General features: G+C 39.8%; 1 protein-coding gene across 4 annotated transcripts in view; it reads right to left on the reverse strand.

Annotated features, from left to right (window-relative positions):
* Csas (CMP-sialic acid synthase) overlaps positions 1 to 17,538 on the reverse strand; it is a 174,442-nt gene that overhangs the window by 44,442 nt on the left and 112,462 nt on the right. For all 4 annotated transcript variants that reach the window (XM_053774710.2, XM_070092794.1, XM_070092796.1 and 1 more), the window contains 2 exons: positions 15,356 to 15,508; positions 5,625 to 5,765 (listed from right to left, as the gene is read on the reverse strand). In XM_053774710.2, the coding sequence (XP_053630685.1) occupies positions 5,625 to 5,765; positions 15,356 to 15,508 (294 nt within the window). The remainder of the gene's footprint in view (positions 1 to 5,624; positions 5,766 to 15,355; positions 15,509 to 17,538) is intronic.

Consider the following 17,538-nt stretch of genomic DNA (forward strand, 5'->3'; position numbering starts at 1 on the left):
GTTTACATGTAATAAAACACTAATTACAGAGGGGGGCCACTAGAACACCTAGCAAGGCTAGGCATTTCGGGCAAACTTAGATTAATTTGTAACCCTAAATTATTACAAATTGTGGAGTAAGTTGACTAAATACTAAGTGACTAAATACTAGTTTGTGAGTTTAGCAATGTGAATGCTTTTGTTTTGGCACAACACACAGTTTCTATATTGGAGTATCACAGGCAAACTTGTGACTAGTTAGGAATCATTATTTTAAGATTAAGATACGTATTTCTGTGCTTATAGTCAAATGGGTGAGTGAGTGCAAGTGTGAACCACCAGGTGGTTTTTATGTGGTTAGTTGACGGGGTGTATCAGGGAGATAAGATGTTTTCTAATAGTAGTTTTGAAGGTGATGAATGTGTTTGCAGTTCTAGAGTTTTCAGGTAGGGTGTTCCAGATTTTAGGGCCTTTGACACGCACTGAATTTTTGTAAAGGTTTAGTCGGACATGGGGAATGTCGTAGAGATGTTTGTGTCTGGTGTTATGCTTGTGGGTCCTTTCACAACTATCAAGAAAGCATTTTAGGTCAAGGTTAATATTGGAATTTAAGGTCCTGTAGATGTAGATTGCACAGTAGTAAGTGTGGATGTTCTGAACAGGAAGTAAGTTTAGATCGATGAAGAGTGGGGGGGGGGGGTGTTGCCAGGGATGGGATTTAGTGATTATTCTTACTGCAGCTTTTTGTTGAGTTATTATTGGCTTTAGGTGTATTGCTGCAGTTGAACCCCAAGCACAAATAGCATAGGTGAGGTATAGATAAATGAGTGAACGATATAGTGTGAGAAGGGCAGTTTGCGGCACGTAGTATCGTATCTTGGAGAGGATCCCAACTGTTTTGGATACTTTTTTTGATGTGTGTTGGATATGGGTGCTGAAATTCAGGTTGTTGTCGAGGTATAGGCCTAGGAATTTGCCCTCATTATGTCTGGCAATTAGAGTGCTGTCAATCTTAATGTTTAGTTGTGAAGCACCTGCTCTGCTACCAAACATAATATAGTAGGTTTTGTCAGTGTTAAGAGTAAGTTTATTGGCTGTCATCCAAGTTGATATTTTGAGCAGCTCCTCATTAACAATGGTGTTGAGGGTGGCAAGATTAGGGTAAGAGATGAGATAAGTCGTGTCGTCAGCAAAGAGAATGGGTTTCAGGTGTTGGGATACGTTTGGAAGATCATTGATGTAAATGAGGAAGAGCAGGGGTCCAAGGACACTTCCCTGTGGAACTCCAGTATCAAGTGGCCATGTTGATGATGCTGTGTCTTTAATGGTGACATACTGATATCTATTAGTAAGGTAGGATTTGAAATATGCAAGCGCATGGTCAAGTTTGTGGAGTAGGATGCTGTGGTCTACTGTGTCAAAAGCTTTTCTTAGGTCAATAAAAATTCCTAGTGGATATTCCTTATTTTCCAATGCTGTGTAAAGCAGATCTAGCATTTTTACAATTGCATCATTAGTGCTTTTATTTTTTCTGAAACCAAATTGGCAGGGATGAAGTATGTTTTGTGCCGTTATAAATGAATACAGTCTCCTGTGCACGAGTTTCTCGAAGATTTTGGATAGCAATGGTAAGTTTGATATTGGCCTATAGTTGTTTACATCTGTAGGGTCACCACCTTTATGTATTGGTGTAACTCTTGCTGTCTTGAGTAGTTTCGGGAAGGTGCTAGTTTCTAGTGACTTGTTAAAAAGTAATGAAATAGCATGCGACAATACATGGGCCGCTCGCTTGTACAATAATGGTGGGACATGAGACAGGTTCCCTGAGTTATTTTTAAGTGACTTTATAAGCTCAGTGATTTTGGTGGGCTCAGTTGGTACAAGACAGAAGGAATTTGGGAAATTCCCATCTAGATAGTCCCCGGCATGGGCGTTGGTACATGGGATTTTCTGGCAAGATTAGATCCTATGGTTGAGAAGAAGTCGTTTATCTTGTTAGCTGTTTCAGTGAGATGCAGTGGTGTTTCGTTAGGTTTAGTTAAGACAATATTCTTGTTTTTTTTTCAGTTTGTGGGTGCCCAGAATCTGAGAGTGTTCTCCTCTTGTGTCAGTGAATCTGCTGGAGTAGTACAGTTGTTTGGCTTTCTTTATTACTTTGGTGAGAATTGATGAACAGTGTTTGAGAATATCTTTGTGTATTAAGCCCTGTCTATATTGCTTTTCATATCAGTGTTTCTTATCAATGGATTTCAGAATGCTGCTGGTTAGCCATGGGCAACCGAGCTGTTTATTCGTGATCTGTTTCGTTTTTATAGGACAATGTTTGTTGCATAGTCTAAGTAATTTGTTATGAAAAATGTCTGTAGGCCAGTCAACAGTCTCTAGGTCTGCTGTGAACTTCCTTATTGAGGCCTCGTCATGGAGTTTAAATGAAACTTTATTGTATTCCAGTGGTGGTTTACTAATGTTTGTTAAGAGGAAGGTAGGGTAGTGGTCTGTAGTGCTGTCTGTGATTATCCCTGATTTAAGGGGGGCTAGTATATTGGTCCATATGTGGTCTATTATGGTTGCACCTGTCTCAGTGAGCCTGGTTGGTATAGTTATTGTTGGTATAAGAAGTGTGTTGTTCATATTGTTGATGAAATCAGTTACAGGCTGATCATCTAATAGGCCAAGGTTGATATTGAAGTCTCCAGCTAAAGGAAGGTGGTGCTTGTTCATTTGTCTGTTTGTTATTAGTGCCTTTAATTTCTCACTGAAGTTTGGGATGTTTGTGTGGGGCATCTGGTAAATGGCACCCATTGTTATAGTTAAGGTCTTTTACAGTAAAATTAGCAAAAATGTATTCCCCATATTCATCACTAAAGCAAGTGGTGCTAATACAAGATAGTTGGTTGGAGTAATAGATTGCAATACCACCCCCAACTTGGTATGGTCTGCAGTTGTGGATTGCTATATATCCTGGTAGTGGGTAGATATCTATTGTGTCCTGCTTAAGCCAGGTCTCAGTTAGAATAATGCAAGAGAAGGGTGTCTTTAGCGACTCAAGGAGTGCCAGGAGGTCATCACAGTGTTTGCTTAAGGACCTGATGTTGTAGTTAAGAACTGATAGACTTTTAGCACTGTTTAGGATAGTGCTGGCTTGTGATGCTGTGTAATAAAGGCAGTTACTTTCCAGTAGGTTTCGATTGGGTGTTATATTGTGGAGGTTTATATCAGCGTCGATGTGATCATTCATCTTCTAGGTTTAAATAGTGGTTATTTATATCCTGTATTGTGCAGCGAGTTCTAATACTGATATCTGTAGTAGTGGGAAGTTTGATTAAGTATATAACTAAAGCACTTTGGTTATATAGAATACAGTCAATAATAAACATAATGAAGTTAATATTGTCTATGTGTTGTGCTAGAATGAGCTAAAGTATTAGCAAGGTAGGATTTGAAATATGCAAGTGCATGGCCTCTTATACCATAATGGTCAAGTTTGTGGAGTAGGATGCCGTGATCTACTGTGTCAAAAGCTTTTCTTAGGTCAATAAAAATTCCCAGCAGATATTCCTTATTTTCCAATGCTGTGTAAAGCAGATCTAGCATTTTTACAATTGCATCATTAGTGCTTTTATTTTTCCTGAATCCAAATTGGCAGGAGTTGAGTATGTTTTGTACTGTTATAAATGAATATAGTCTCCTGTGCACGAGTTTCTCGAAGATTTTGGATAGCAATGCTAAGTTTGATATTGGCCTATAGTTGTTTACATCTGTAGGTGTTTGCACGCTATTTGCTCTAGCTGGTGCTCAATTGAACTGGTGCTCCCACAAGGTACTAAGTGCTCCCAGATTTTTTCAATAGTGCACACACTGAGTGCACAGACCCATTCTTTCATGTCTAGGCGACTCAAGCCTATTGAGCCAAATTTGAAGAAATTAAAAATAAAACGTTGATCTACGTTTGGAGCGCTACGCGCGCAAACGTAGATCTATGTTTGGGCAGTTTAAGTGTTAATTCTGTAAGAATTTTAATTTTTTTTCAAAAGTTCTTGGAACCTGGCTGACACTTTGAGATTTGGCCTCTGGACTCTGAAAGGGTTAAATCAAGGCAAGGTACAAGGGCAAAAAGAACACTTAGATTATACAATATTAAAATTATTGCTATTTTAAAGTAAAAATTATAAAAAAAAAAATAAAATTACAAGAGTGAAACGAGTAACCTGAATTATTACAAAATGTGATGAGATAGTATTTTACTTTTACATATATAAGACATTAACCCTTTGAGTGTTGAGACCTCTGCTCGCAGACTTGCTCATAGTTTCGAAGAATTTAAAAAAAAATTCTCATGAAATGATAGAAAATATTTTCAAAGGTAATGAAACCAAAAGTTCAAACTCTGATGAAAAACTTAGGAAATTACGCTCTCGCGAAGTTAGCAGTCTTGGCGATATTTACGCATCAGCAATTTCACCCACTTTTAGCCCTATTTTGGGCCAATTCCTTTGTTCCACTCGACCAAACTCATAGCTATATCGCTATAACTCCTTATATTCTATCGACTGAGTACAAGAGTACCTATTTCAACTACACAAAAAAGTGATCAGAAATTAGTAATTTGGCTAATTTCACACAAAATTAAAAAAAGGCCAACTTTAAAATAGGGGCCAGAATAAACAGTGCAGACATTCCTGGCACTAAAATAACTTTCTCTCTGTTCATTAGTCACATCTCCAGGCCCCTCTTATATTACACTTGCTTTCCATTTAAATTTTTAGTCATTCATTCAGTTATGCAGACTACTGCATTACTGTAAAACTGGTATAAATAATATCAGCGCATTTGTGAAAGCATATTAGACCCACCAGTTACATATGCTGGACAAATGACGTGATTTGTTTACTCTTGAACATCAGCCAAAAATCGAACAATTCTGCTACTTTGAGCTTAATTTCAAGGTACTTTTAGTGCATAAATCATTCAAAATCATCTCTAGTTCTGTAATATATTTTCCATTCTATCAAATGAGACCAAGAAAAAGAGAATACAACCATAAATACCATATGAAAATACACTGCAATGTCACTGTTTTAAATGAAAAACATGGTCTGAGTCTTTTTTTCTCATTATGCATTGTGTGCTGCAGGATTTTTTTTATACTGCACACACTGACCACTCAGACTCATTCTCTCATACATAAGCCTACCAGCTTTCTCCCACAAGATTAGAAGCCACTAGAATTTTGGCTTACTATTACGAAACCGATACTGGCTTGCAAGCCATAATATTACAGGACCAACAGTGAAAGGATTAAGGAATTTAAATCTGTGAACAGTAAAGGAATGTGCTGTCTAGCAGTACGCTGGATGATCATTCATATAGCTGCATTTTTCTTGAGTTATTATTGGCTTTAGGTGATTTGCAGTAATGGATCCCCAGGCATAATAACATAGGTGAGGTAGGGATAGATCAAAATAGTATAACATGAGTAGTGTTGTTTGAGGTACATAGTAACATATCTTAGGGAGGATGCCAACTGACTTGGAAACCTTTTTCTTTTATTTTTGTTATATGCTGAATGTGGATACTGAATTTCAAGTTTCCTTCAAGTGAATTCGATTAAATTATTTCATATATTTATTTTCATTTTAACTCACCTTCAGACCATCGTAAGAGATGTCTGCGTGTTACTGAGAAAACAGAGTCATAGCCACTCTGTATTTTTTCCATTCCTTTATGGAGATATCTTGCTTGTAAAAATGGTGATGTACACTGAACAACACAAACAATGCTGATCTCTGAAAAAAAAAAAATATGTACAGGATAATAAAAAAGCTACATAACCCACTTTAAAGTTAAATATAGTATATTATTTACTGAGCTTTTTAGGCATAACAACCACTGTGAAAAAAATATCAAAACCAAGCTGACTTGAATAATATAGACCAATATCTAACTTACCACTGCTCTCTAAAATCTTTGAAAAATTAATTCATAGACGGATCTATTCCTACTTCGTCTCACACAACATATTAAACCCTTGTCAGTTTGGATTCAGGAATGATAAAAGCACAAATGATGCTATCACACGCACGCTAGAACTAATATATACCGCACTCGAAAAGAAAGAAGTCCCACTGGGAATTTTCACTGATTTATGTAAAGCTTTTGATACAGTTGAATTCAAGTGGTGGTTTACTAATGTTTGTCAGGAGGAAGGTAGGGTAGTGGTCTGTAGTGCTATCTGTGATTATCCCTGATTTAAGGGGGGCTAGTATATTGGTCCATATGTGGTCTATTATGGTTGCACTTGTCTCAGTGAGCCTGGTTGGTTTAGTTATTGTTGGTATGAGAAGTGTGTTGTTCATATTGTTGATGAAATCAGTTACAGGCTGATCATCTAGTAAGCCAAGGTTGATGTTGAAGTCTCCAGCTAAGAGAAGGTGGTGCTTATTTATTTGTCTGTTTGTTATTAGTGACTTTAATTTCTCACTGAAATTTGGGATGTTTGTGTGAGGTATCCGGTAAATGGCACCGATTGTTAAAGGTGTCTTAAGGTTTTTTACAGTAAAATTAGCAAAAATGTATTCCCCATATTCATCACTAAAGCAAGTGGTGCTAATACAAGATAACTGGTTAGAGTAATAGATTGCAATACCACCCCCAACTTGGTTTGGTCTGCAGTTGTGAATTGCTGTGTATCCTGGTAGAGGGTAGATATCTATTGTGTCCTGCTTAAGCCAGGTCTCAGTAAGAATAATGCAGGAGAAGGGTGTCTTTAGTGATTCAAGGAGTGCCAGGAGGTCATCATAGTGTTTGCTTAAGGACCTGATGTTGTAGTTAAGTACTGATAGACTTTTAGCATTGTTTAGGATAGTGCTGGCTTGTGTTGCTGTGTAATAAAGGCAGTTACTTTCCAATAGGTTTTGATTGGGTGTCAGATTATGGAGGTTTAGATCAGGGTCAACGTGATCAATCATCTTCTAGGTTTAAATTATGGTTATTTATATCCTGAGTTGTGTGTTGAGTTCTAGTACTGATATCTGTAGTGGTGGGAAGTTTGGATAAGTATATAGCTAGAGTATTTTGGTCATATAGAGTATAGTCACTACTACACATAATGAAGTTGATGTTGTCTATGTGTTGTGCTGGAATGAACTAAAGTACAACTAGGTGTAAACTAGTAATATAAAAATACAAATTTAAAATAGAACAAGACTCTCACTTGTAATTGCACTAAGGTCTAATATAATGACTTTTGTGGAGTCTATGTTTTGAGCTAGAATGAGCTATAGTACAACTAGATTTAATCTAATAATATAAAAATACAAATTAAAAATAGCACCAGTCTCTCACTAGTAATTGCACTATGGTCTAATATAATGAATTTGGTATTGACTATTGTACAACTGTGTTTAATCTAATAATATAAAAAAGGCACAAGACTCTCAATTGTAATTGCACTAAGGTCTTATATAAGTTGTTTACAAGAATTAGAGTATAACTAGATTTAAATTGACAGGATAAAATACACAAATTAAGGTAGCAAAAGAATAGTAATAAAAAAAAATGATAAAAATAAAAATGGCAATGACTTGGTTATAATATGCTAGTAAGATGGTAGACAGGATAATATAAAAGTTGTAGTTGAAAATACTAGTTAAAAAAAGTATAGAATAAAATGGTCAATAAAAGAAGTTTACAATAAGTTTGATCAATATAGTTTAAAGCAAAATTGGGCAATAATAGGGATTTTAGAATAAAATTGGGCAATTGAGTATTTCTTAAAGTGAGGTAGAATTATTGAGGACAAGTTATGGCTAGTTTATAATAAAATAAGATGGAACAGTGATGCGGTAAGTTGTAAAAAAAGGAGATAGATTCTGTAGATATTAAACAAATTAAGACTATGAGGTAGAATGGTCGTTGAATACAACAATGACAATCAAAAGCAGTTGGGGTATTAGAATTTTAGGGGGGCACAAATTTATGACAATATAACACTAACTGTGGACTGTGGGTATTATCTGCACTTTACTCTGATTCTGTTAGTCCAGCCTCACTTAGGAATGTTTTAAGGTCATGTTCTGTAGAGATGAAGTATCTCTTCCCAGTGGGCTGCTTCCTAACTGCGATTTTTCCATCCCTCACAAAGCACTGGTGGATTTTTTGGGCATAGCGTAATTTTCTTAGCCGATAAAGAAGGTTTTGTCTTGTTTTGGTAAGGCACTCATTGATGTAAACATCAATTTTCATAGAAATAGATGTTTTTAGTAGGTTGTTTCTTTGTAGGCTAGTTTGGAATTTTAACAGCACTGTTTTTTTACCTGCTTGGTAGCCCATCAGTTTGCAATCCTTTAGGTCATCACTACGTATGTTAAGGCAAAGGTGGTCCTTGATAAGCTGTAGGGTGGTCTCCATGCAGGTCTCTTGGGTGACTGTGGGTGGGAGATGTTTGCTGTTAACTACAACAGCATCAGATAGCTGTTGTTGGTCATTATGGTCTTGGAAGTTGGTTATGACATTGGCAAGTTGTTGGTCCACTCTTGATCTTTCCTCTGTAATGTTGGTAGTAAGTAGGGTGACTTGGTCTTTTAGAGTGTTGATAGTGTCTAGGGACTGGGTGTGGGTGTTGCTTTGTTGTTCCAGAGTGTCTAGTTTATGTTCTAGAGCAGTGATCTTGTTGAGGTAATCTGCATTGCTAGCTTTTAGTTCCTGCATTTCTTGAGTTAGTTTGGTGATCGTTTGGTTCTGAATCGTAAGGAGTTTAGCTATTTCTGGGTTGGTGATTTTCTTGACATCAAATACTGGGAAGGAGTTATCTTGGACTGTGGCGGCGGCCATGTTTGTTGTTGTCTGTCGTGTGTTGTGGTGGTGCCGGTGGGTGATGAGGGTTGTGTCCTGGCTGGCAGTACCACAAGTTTTCCTCGTGTTTTCCTCGTGTTTTTACCTCATAATTTGTAATATTTTAAAATAAAGAATTAAACTAAGTCTGCCCGAAATGCCTAGCCATGCTAGGCGTTCTAGTGGTACACTCTGTAATCATTATTTAACTACATGTAACCCACACAACAACCAAATTCTGTAAATTCAACATTGTAATCTTTATAGAGAATAAACTTTGAATTACGCCATGGTCACACTTGTTGAAAGCTTTTGCAAAGTCTGTGTATACTATATCTATATTTTGTTTATCCTCTACAGCATCCAGGACCTTGTCATAGTGGTCCAGTAGCTGGGACAGGCATGAGCGACCTGCTCTAAACCCATGTTGCCCTGGGTAAACAATGAACTGCTAAAGATATATGCTTGGATGATGACCAACAAACTCACACTTAACATAGAAAAAACTTACTTCATGCTGTTTGGCAACAGTCTCAAATATTCAACTCAACATACTGTTAAATGGTTCCCCTATATCAAGACACACACAGGGCAAATTTCTAGCCAAGAAAATTTCCAAATCAGTAGGAATCCTTGCCAAGATACGCTATTATGTAGCACAAACAACTCCCCTTACCTTGTACCACTATGTAATATATCCTTACCTCACCTATGGTATCTGTGCCTGGGGCTCTACCACAGCCAACCACCTTAGACCCTTAACCCTTTGGGGGTCGACAGGTCCTCTCAGAGACTTGTTCTCAGGGTCGGCCAAATTTAAAAAAAAAAAAAAAAATTCTCATGAAAAGATAGAGAATCTTTTCCCGATCATAATGACACCAAAAGTATGAAATTTGATGGAAAACTTATGGAATTATGCTCTCGCAAAGTTAGCGGTCTTGACGATGCTTACGCATTGACAATTTTGCCCACTTTGAGCCCCATTTTCGGCCAATTCCAGTGTACTAGTCGACAAAAACCATAACTATTTAGCAGAACTCCATTTTTTCTATCGAATGAGTACAAGAAACCACCCATTTACCGATTTCAACTATCCAATACAGTGGTCAGAATTTAGCAATTTTGCCAATTTCACACAAATTTCAAAAGATGCCAATTTCCGAATAGCGCCCAGAATAAACAAGAAAGACATTCCTGGCACTAAAATAACAAGTTCTCTGTTTGTTAGTCACATCCCCAGGCCCCTCTTATATTTCTTTGGCTTTCCACTTTGAATTTTTATTCTTACAAAATAAAATAAGATTTACTGTTATGCAAACTACTGCATTAGTGTAGAAATGGTATAAATAATATCAGCACACTTGTGAATGAATATTAGACTCACCAGTTGATGTGTATTGGACGCTTGGCATGATTTGTTTACTTTTGAACTTTGGTAAAAATCGAACATTTCCGCTACTTTGAGCTCAATTTCAAGGTACTTTTCATTGTAAAACCAGCCAAAATCATCTCTATTTTTGTAACATGTCTTCCATTCTATAAAATGAGACCAAGAAAAGTAGAATACAACAATAAATACCATACGAAAATACAGTGCAAATTCGCTGTTTTAATCCAAAAACACGGTTCAAGTTTTTTTTTTCCTCATTACGCACTGTGTACTGCAGGATTTTTTTTATACTGCGCACACTGACCACATAGACCCATTCTTACATATGTAGACCTACCAGCTTTCTCTCACTAGATTTGAGGGTGCTAGAATTTAGGTGTACTAGTACAGTGGACCCTTGCATAACACTATTAATCCGTTCCTGAGAGCTCAATGTTAGGTGAATTAATTTTCCCCATGGGAAATAATGGAAATCAAATTAATCTGTGCAAGACACCCAAAAGTATGAAAAAAAAACAATTTTACCACATGAAATATTAATTTTAATACACACAAACTGAAGAAGACATGCACAGCTACATGACACTTACCTTTATTGAAGATCTGGTGATGATTGATGGAATGGGAGAGGGGGAGAGTGTTGATGGTCTTAGTGTTTAGAAGGGGAATCCCCTTCCATTAGGACTTGAGGTGTCAAGTCCTTTTCTGGGGTTACTTCCCTTCTTCTTTTAATGCCACTAGGACCAGCTTCAGAGTCACTGGACTTCTGTCGCACAACATATCTGTCCATAGAGGTCTGTACCTCTCGTTCCTTTATGACATTCCTAAAGTGTTTCACAACATTGCCAGTGTAATAGTCACCAGCACGGCTTGCAATAGCTGTCTGAGGGTGATTTTCATCCATAAAGATTTGCACTTTAAGCCACATTGCACATATCTCCTTAATGTTTGAAGTAGGCAACCTCTTCAATTTCTCTCTCCCCTCCTACGAAGCAGTTTCCTCAGGTCTGGCCTCTTGCTGTTGAAGATGATCTAGCAGCTCATCAGTGGTTAGTTCTTCATTGTCCTCCTCCACCAACTCTTCCACATCCTCCCCACTAACCTCCAACCCCAAGGACTTCCCAAATACCACAACTGATTCCTCAACTGGCATACACTTCTCAGGGTTAGCCTCAAATCCTTCAAAATCCCTTTTGACTACACATTCTGGCCACAGTTTCTTCCAAGCAGAGTTCAAGGTCCTCTTAGTCACTCCCTCCCAAGCCTTACCTATAAGGTTTACACAATTGAGGATATTAAAGTGATCTCTCCAAAACTCTCTTAGAGTCAATTGAGTTTCTGAGGTCACTACAAAGCACCTTTCAAACAGAGCTTTTGTGTACAGTTTTTTGAAGTTTGCAATGACCTGCTGGTCCATGGGCTGCAGGAGAGGAGTGGTATTAGGAGGCAAAAACTTGACCTTAATGACGCTCATGTCCCCACAAAGTCGCTCTGCCAAGTCTGTAGGATGACCAGGGGCATTGTCTAACACCAGGAGGCACTTAAGGTCTAATTTATTTTCAATTAGGTAATTTTTCACAGTGGGGGCAAATGCATGGTGTAACCAGTCATAGAAAAAGTCCCTAGTGACCCATGCCTTACTGTTTGCCCTCCACAGCACACACAAATTAGCCTTGAGGATATTCTTTTGCCTGAACGCTCTGGGAGTTTCTGAGTGATACACCAATAAAGGCTTCACTTTGCAATCACCACTAGCATTGGCACACATCAACAGAGTAAGTCTGTCTTTCATAGGCTTATGTCCTGGGAGTGCCTTTTCCTCCTGAGTAATGTAGGTCCTGCTTGGCATTTTCTTCCAAAACAAGCCTGTTTCGTCACAATTAAACACTTGTTCAGGTTTCAGTCCTTCACTGTCTATGTACTCCTTGAATTCATGCACATATTTTTCAGCTGCTTTGTGGTCCGAACTGGCAGCCTCACCATGCCTTATCACACTATGTATGCCACACCAATAAGAGTCTCTCAACATCTTCCATCACTTGCGATCTCTGTTTCGAAAACACAGTTAAACCTTTGGCAAGAACAGCTTCCTTGATTGCCTTTTTGTTGCCCACAATAGTAGCGATGGTTGATTGGGGTTTACTATACAACCTGGCCAGCTCAGAGACACGCACTCCACTTTCATACTTATCAATGATCTCTTTCTTCATCTCTATAGTAATTCTCACCCTTATTCCTGTAGGGTTGGCACTAGAAGCTTTCTTGGGGCCCATGGTCACTTATTTTGCAGATAAAATCACCAGAAACACTGTAATAATACGAAATGTTCCGATTGTATGCTTGGATGTTACTGCGGAGGCTGGCTGGTAAACAATGCCACCGGCGGAACATGTGAGGCTGGCTAAGGGCGCACATTAGACGCGTCTCGGACGAACAGCGTTGAGCGGGTTTTTTAGTGGTATGCGAGGCAAAATCTTAGCGATAAAATGTAGCGGTATGCGGATTTATCGTTATGTAAGGCCAACGGTATGAGGGGATCCACTGTATCTCAGATAATAAAATAAAATCAGGGATAATTGGTCATGGTTTACAGCATCAAATTAATTGAATCAGACTTATTAGAAACCCACTAAACAGACTGGGAGGTGTAGGGGCCTTACACATCTTCAGGAAAATAGGTAAAAATTTAATATTTCCACTAATTTGAACCCAATTTCAAGCTACTTCTGGTCCTTAACCCAACAAAAATCATGTTTATTCCAGTAGTACATGGGTATCATTCTATAAAATGATACCAAGAAACAGTCAATAAAACCATTTTAGAAAACACCTCAAAGTTACTATTTTAAATCAAATACAAGGTCTGATTTTTTTCTTTTCCCATCATGCACTGCATGGAGCAGGATTATTTTCATACTGTGCACACTCACCGCACAAACCCATTCTCTCACATCTAGGCCAAAATTTACTGCTCACAGTTTATCTCAGGAAGCTGTGCTCAAAAAGTAGATTTATATAAGGAATCCTGGAATCAGTAACACAGATCTATATGACAGCCACTCCAAGGGTTAATGAAACAATATTAGAACCAAAAAAGGAATCTGAAATGTATCCTCCAAATTACTGTACTACTTATTGTAAACCATTGAGCATCTGGAATTCTGTAATCAATTGTTCAGAGTGATCAGTTGTTTGGAATATACAGTACTGAGTTATACAAACTGACTTCCACATCTGCATCCCAGGTCACTCCCAACATCCTATAAATTAGCTAAGTTGTCTCTCTACACACCTTACAATATTGCACTGTACTTCACAAATGGAGAAAAGCAGGATTACTTGCTAAGTAATTCAACCATGTATTACATACTTTAACCTGTTAACTGTCCAAACTTATATCTACATTTTATTTTTCCTGTCTCCAAATTTGGCACAATTGGCCTGATACCTGGTCAGCAGAGAATGGGTCTTAACACTCGGTGTGTGCAGTATTAAAAAAATCTGGGACCACTTAGTGCCTTGTGAGAGCACCAGTTCAATTGAGCGCCAGCTAGAGCAGAGTGGCAAACACCTGGGATTCACTGATGTCATGTAGTATTAACACTCCTGTTTTAAGAGGAAAGTGATGCTGACCCCGAGTTTAGTGGCTTTGAGGTAGATGTGGCCACAAGTGGTCGAGGAAACATCAAAAACCTCAATTATAATCCATGTGCAACACCCTTTCAATTGTGGTACCACTGGTAGTGTCATACTGCCAGAATGTCTTATAACCTATGCCCTAAGTAAAGAGAATCATGGCTGGCTGGCTGGCTGGCTGGCTGGTTGGCTGGCTGGCTGGCTGGCTGGCTGGCTGGCTGGCTGGCTGGCTGGCTGGCTGGCTGGCTGGCTGGCTGGCTGGCTGGCTGGCTGGCTGGCTGGCTGGATGGCTGGCTGGCTGGCTGGCTGGCTGGCTGGCTGGCTGGCTGGCTGGCTGGCTGGCTGGCTGGCTGGCTGGCTGGCTGGCTGGCTGGCTGGCTGGCTGGCTGGCTGGCTGGCTGGCTGGCTGGCTGGCTGGCTGGCTGGCTGCTGGCTGGCTGGCTGGCTGGCTGGCTGGCTGGCTGGCTGGCTGGCTGGCTGGCTGGCTGGCTGGCTGGCTGGCTGGCTGGCTGGCTGGCTGGCTGGCTGGCTGGCTGGCTGGCTGGCTGGCTGGCTGGCTGGCTGGCTGGCTGGCTGGCTGGCTGGCTGGCTGGCTGGCTGGCTGGCTGGCTGGCTGGCTGGCTGGCTGGCTGGCTGGCTGGCTGGCTGGCTGGCTGGCTGGCTGGCTGGCTGGCTGGCTGGCTGGCTGGCTGGCTGGCTGGCTGGCTGGCTGGCTGGCTGGCTGGCTGGCTGGCTGGCTGGCTGGCTGGCGGGCTGGCTGGCTGGCTGGCTGGCTGGCTGGCTGGCTGGCTGGCTGGCTGGCTGGCTGGCTGGCTGGCTGGCTGGCTGGCTGGCTGGCTGGCTGGCTGGCTGGCTGGCTGGCTGGCTGGCTGGCTGGCTGGCTGGCTGGCTGGCTGGCTGGCTGGCTGGCTGGCTGGCTGGCTGGCTGGCTGGCTGGCTGGCTGGCTGGCTGGCTGGCTGGCTGGCTGGCTGGCTGGCTGGCTGGCTGGCTGGCTGGCTGGCTGGCTGGCTGGCTGGCTGGCTGGCTGGCTGGCTGGCTGGCTGGCTGGCTGGCTGGCTGGCTGGCTGGCTGGCTGGCTGGCTGGCTGGCTGGCTGGCTGGCTGGCTGGCTGGCTGGCTGGCTGGCTGGCTGGCTGGCTGGCTGGCTGGCTGGCTGGCTGGCTGGCTGGCTGGCTGGCTGGCTGGCTGGCTGGCTGGCTGGCTGGCTGGCTGGCTGGCTGCACCGTCTGTCTGTATCTATATCTGTCTCTCTCTGTCTCACAGGTACACATAAATACAATTATACATAGTGCAAATTATCTAGGATAACTAAAAAAAACTGTACTTATGCTGTACTGTAATGATCCTACATACAGTGTATATCAGTGGTGATCAGTTGTCTGGATATGGTTTGGTCTCAAGCAGTATAGATCAATGACGTTTTCCTGCATATATACATAATCTGCATGAATTTTCTTTGCTCAGTTTTCTCACAAAACTCATCTCACATTCAACATTATGCAATTTTTTTTTTAATACCTGTGTGATGCTGAAGGAATTCTTGTACAGCACATAATGATGACGCTTCATCAACTGCTGTGTATTTTGCTCTATGGTGTACTTTAGCCCCGCCGTTCTTTGCGCACTCTGCAATTTTCTCATCATCTGTGCTAACCCATATGCTGCTAAAACCTGTGAATAAAGAAACAATGTCAGTTAAAAAAAAAAAATATTCCTTTAGTCTTCAGCCAACTAACAAAACTGTCTTTAATTACAATTCAAACTATTCATATTTTGGATAATTAACTGGAGTAAAAATATTATAATTTCCTCTTTTTATTTAATTATAATAAAGATTATATTTCTTTGCAATGTTTACAATGTGTGATTACAATTTTGATTTAAGTACAAAGAAAGCCACTATCATGCCGGGGCATTTCAGGCAGGCTAAACCTAATGCTTACAGACTACTTAATACTAGAGATATAGAGAGTAGTAAATTTTAATTAAACGTACATCATTTTTCTTATTACAACAGAAGTAGCTAGTAGTTTACAGTAATTGAATTTATAGTTGAGATGAAGTATATGAAGAATTACAGTATTACAATTTAGTACAATTTACAATAATGAGATTGAAATAATTTTAAATTTGAAGTAATGCTTAAATAATTGAGCAATTATAAATTATTTAGGAGTTTTTTGAGTTACTGGAAGGTGATAAAGTATAGTGTTTATCTGGTTAATTTTGGGTGATGAGGTGATTTATAAGTAGAGCCTTAAACTGATTTGCAGGCAGGGGCCCTTTTGTATGCTCAGGCAATGAATTCCAGATCTTCGGGCGCTTTATGTGAATAACATTCCTGTACTGGGAGAGATGGACACAACGGATATCAAAGAGTGTTTTGTGCCTTGTGTTAAGCCTGTGCATTTTGTTGTAGTTATAAAGGAGGAGTTTGAGAGGAAGGTTTATACTAGAGTATAATGTTCTGTGTATGTAGTAGGCACAATAATGTGTGGATGTTTTGTATATTTAGCAAGTTCAGGCTCTTAAAAAGCAGTGAAGTGTGTTGCCTGGTGCAGGAGTTGGTAATCAATTGCACAGCAGCTTTCTGTTGGGTTATTAAAGGTTTAAGGTGATTTGCTGTGGCTGAACCTCATGCACAAATATCACAGGTGAGGTAGGAGTAGATGACTGTGGTAAAGAGCAAGAAGTGCCATTTGGGGTACATAGTACCATATCTTAGAAAGGATGTCTACTGTTTGGGACACTTTCTTAGATATTTGCTGTATGCGAGTCTGAAATTTAAGACAGCAGTCAAGGTGGAGACCTAGAAATTTGCCCTCTGTGTGTCTTGAAATGAGGGAATCATTTATCGATATGTTTAGCTGAACATTTGAAGCTCTGTTTCCAAACAGCATGAAGTAGGTTTTGTCCCTATTGAGAGTAAGTTTGTTGGTTGCCATCCAATTAGATACTTTTAGTAGTTCGTCATTTACAGTGTACAGTGGACCCCCGCTTAACGATCACCTCCAAATGCGACCAATTATGTAAGTGTATTTATGTAAGTGCGTTTGTACGTGTATGTTTGGGGGTCTGAAATGGACTAATCTACTTCACAATATTCTTTATGGGAAAAAATTCGGTCAGTACTGGCACCTGAACATACTACTGGAATGAAAAAAGTTCGTTAACCGGGGGTCCACTGTATTTTAGTATACAACAGAGCCCTGCTTCACGGCATTTCGCTTTACGGCGTCCTGCTAATACGGTGATTTCAAATTATGACCAAAACTTTCTATACGGTGAGCGGTCTTTCAAATGCGGCGACCGCCACCCGGTTTGTTTACATTGTTCGTGAGCACATATTTCTATTTTGTAATAATAATCACTCTTGGGCACATTAACCCCTAAATGGTCCAAATGTACATATACGTTCTCTCCCCTGGTGTCCCAAATACTATTTTGAAAAAATAAAAAAATAATTTTTTTCATTGAAATACAGAGAAAAAAATTCTAAGTGTAATAGGAGTAAAATAAAAGAATTAGGGTCAATACTTATTGAGATATGAGGCTGCAAAGTTGGCACTGGATGCTCACCTGATGGCAACATCGAGTCCTGCTGCTTGAGGAAGTGTTGCCGATATACCATTCTTTCTCATTTTTATATTATTTTATATAATTTTTATGTTCTGATAATTACAATTTACTGTATTTCTTGG

The sequence above is a fragment of the Cherax quadricarinatus genome, chromosome 40 (genome assembly GCF_038502225.1).
Source record: "Cherax quadricarinatus isolate ZL_2023a chromosome 40, ASM3850222v1, whole genome shotgun sequence".
Taxonomy (NCBI): Eukaryota; Metazoa; Arthropoda; class Malacostraca; order Decapoda; family Parastacidae; genus Cherax; species Cherax quadricarinatus.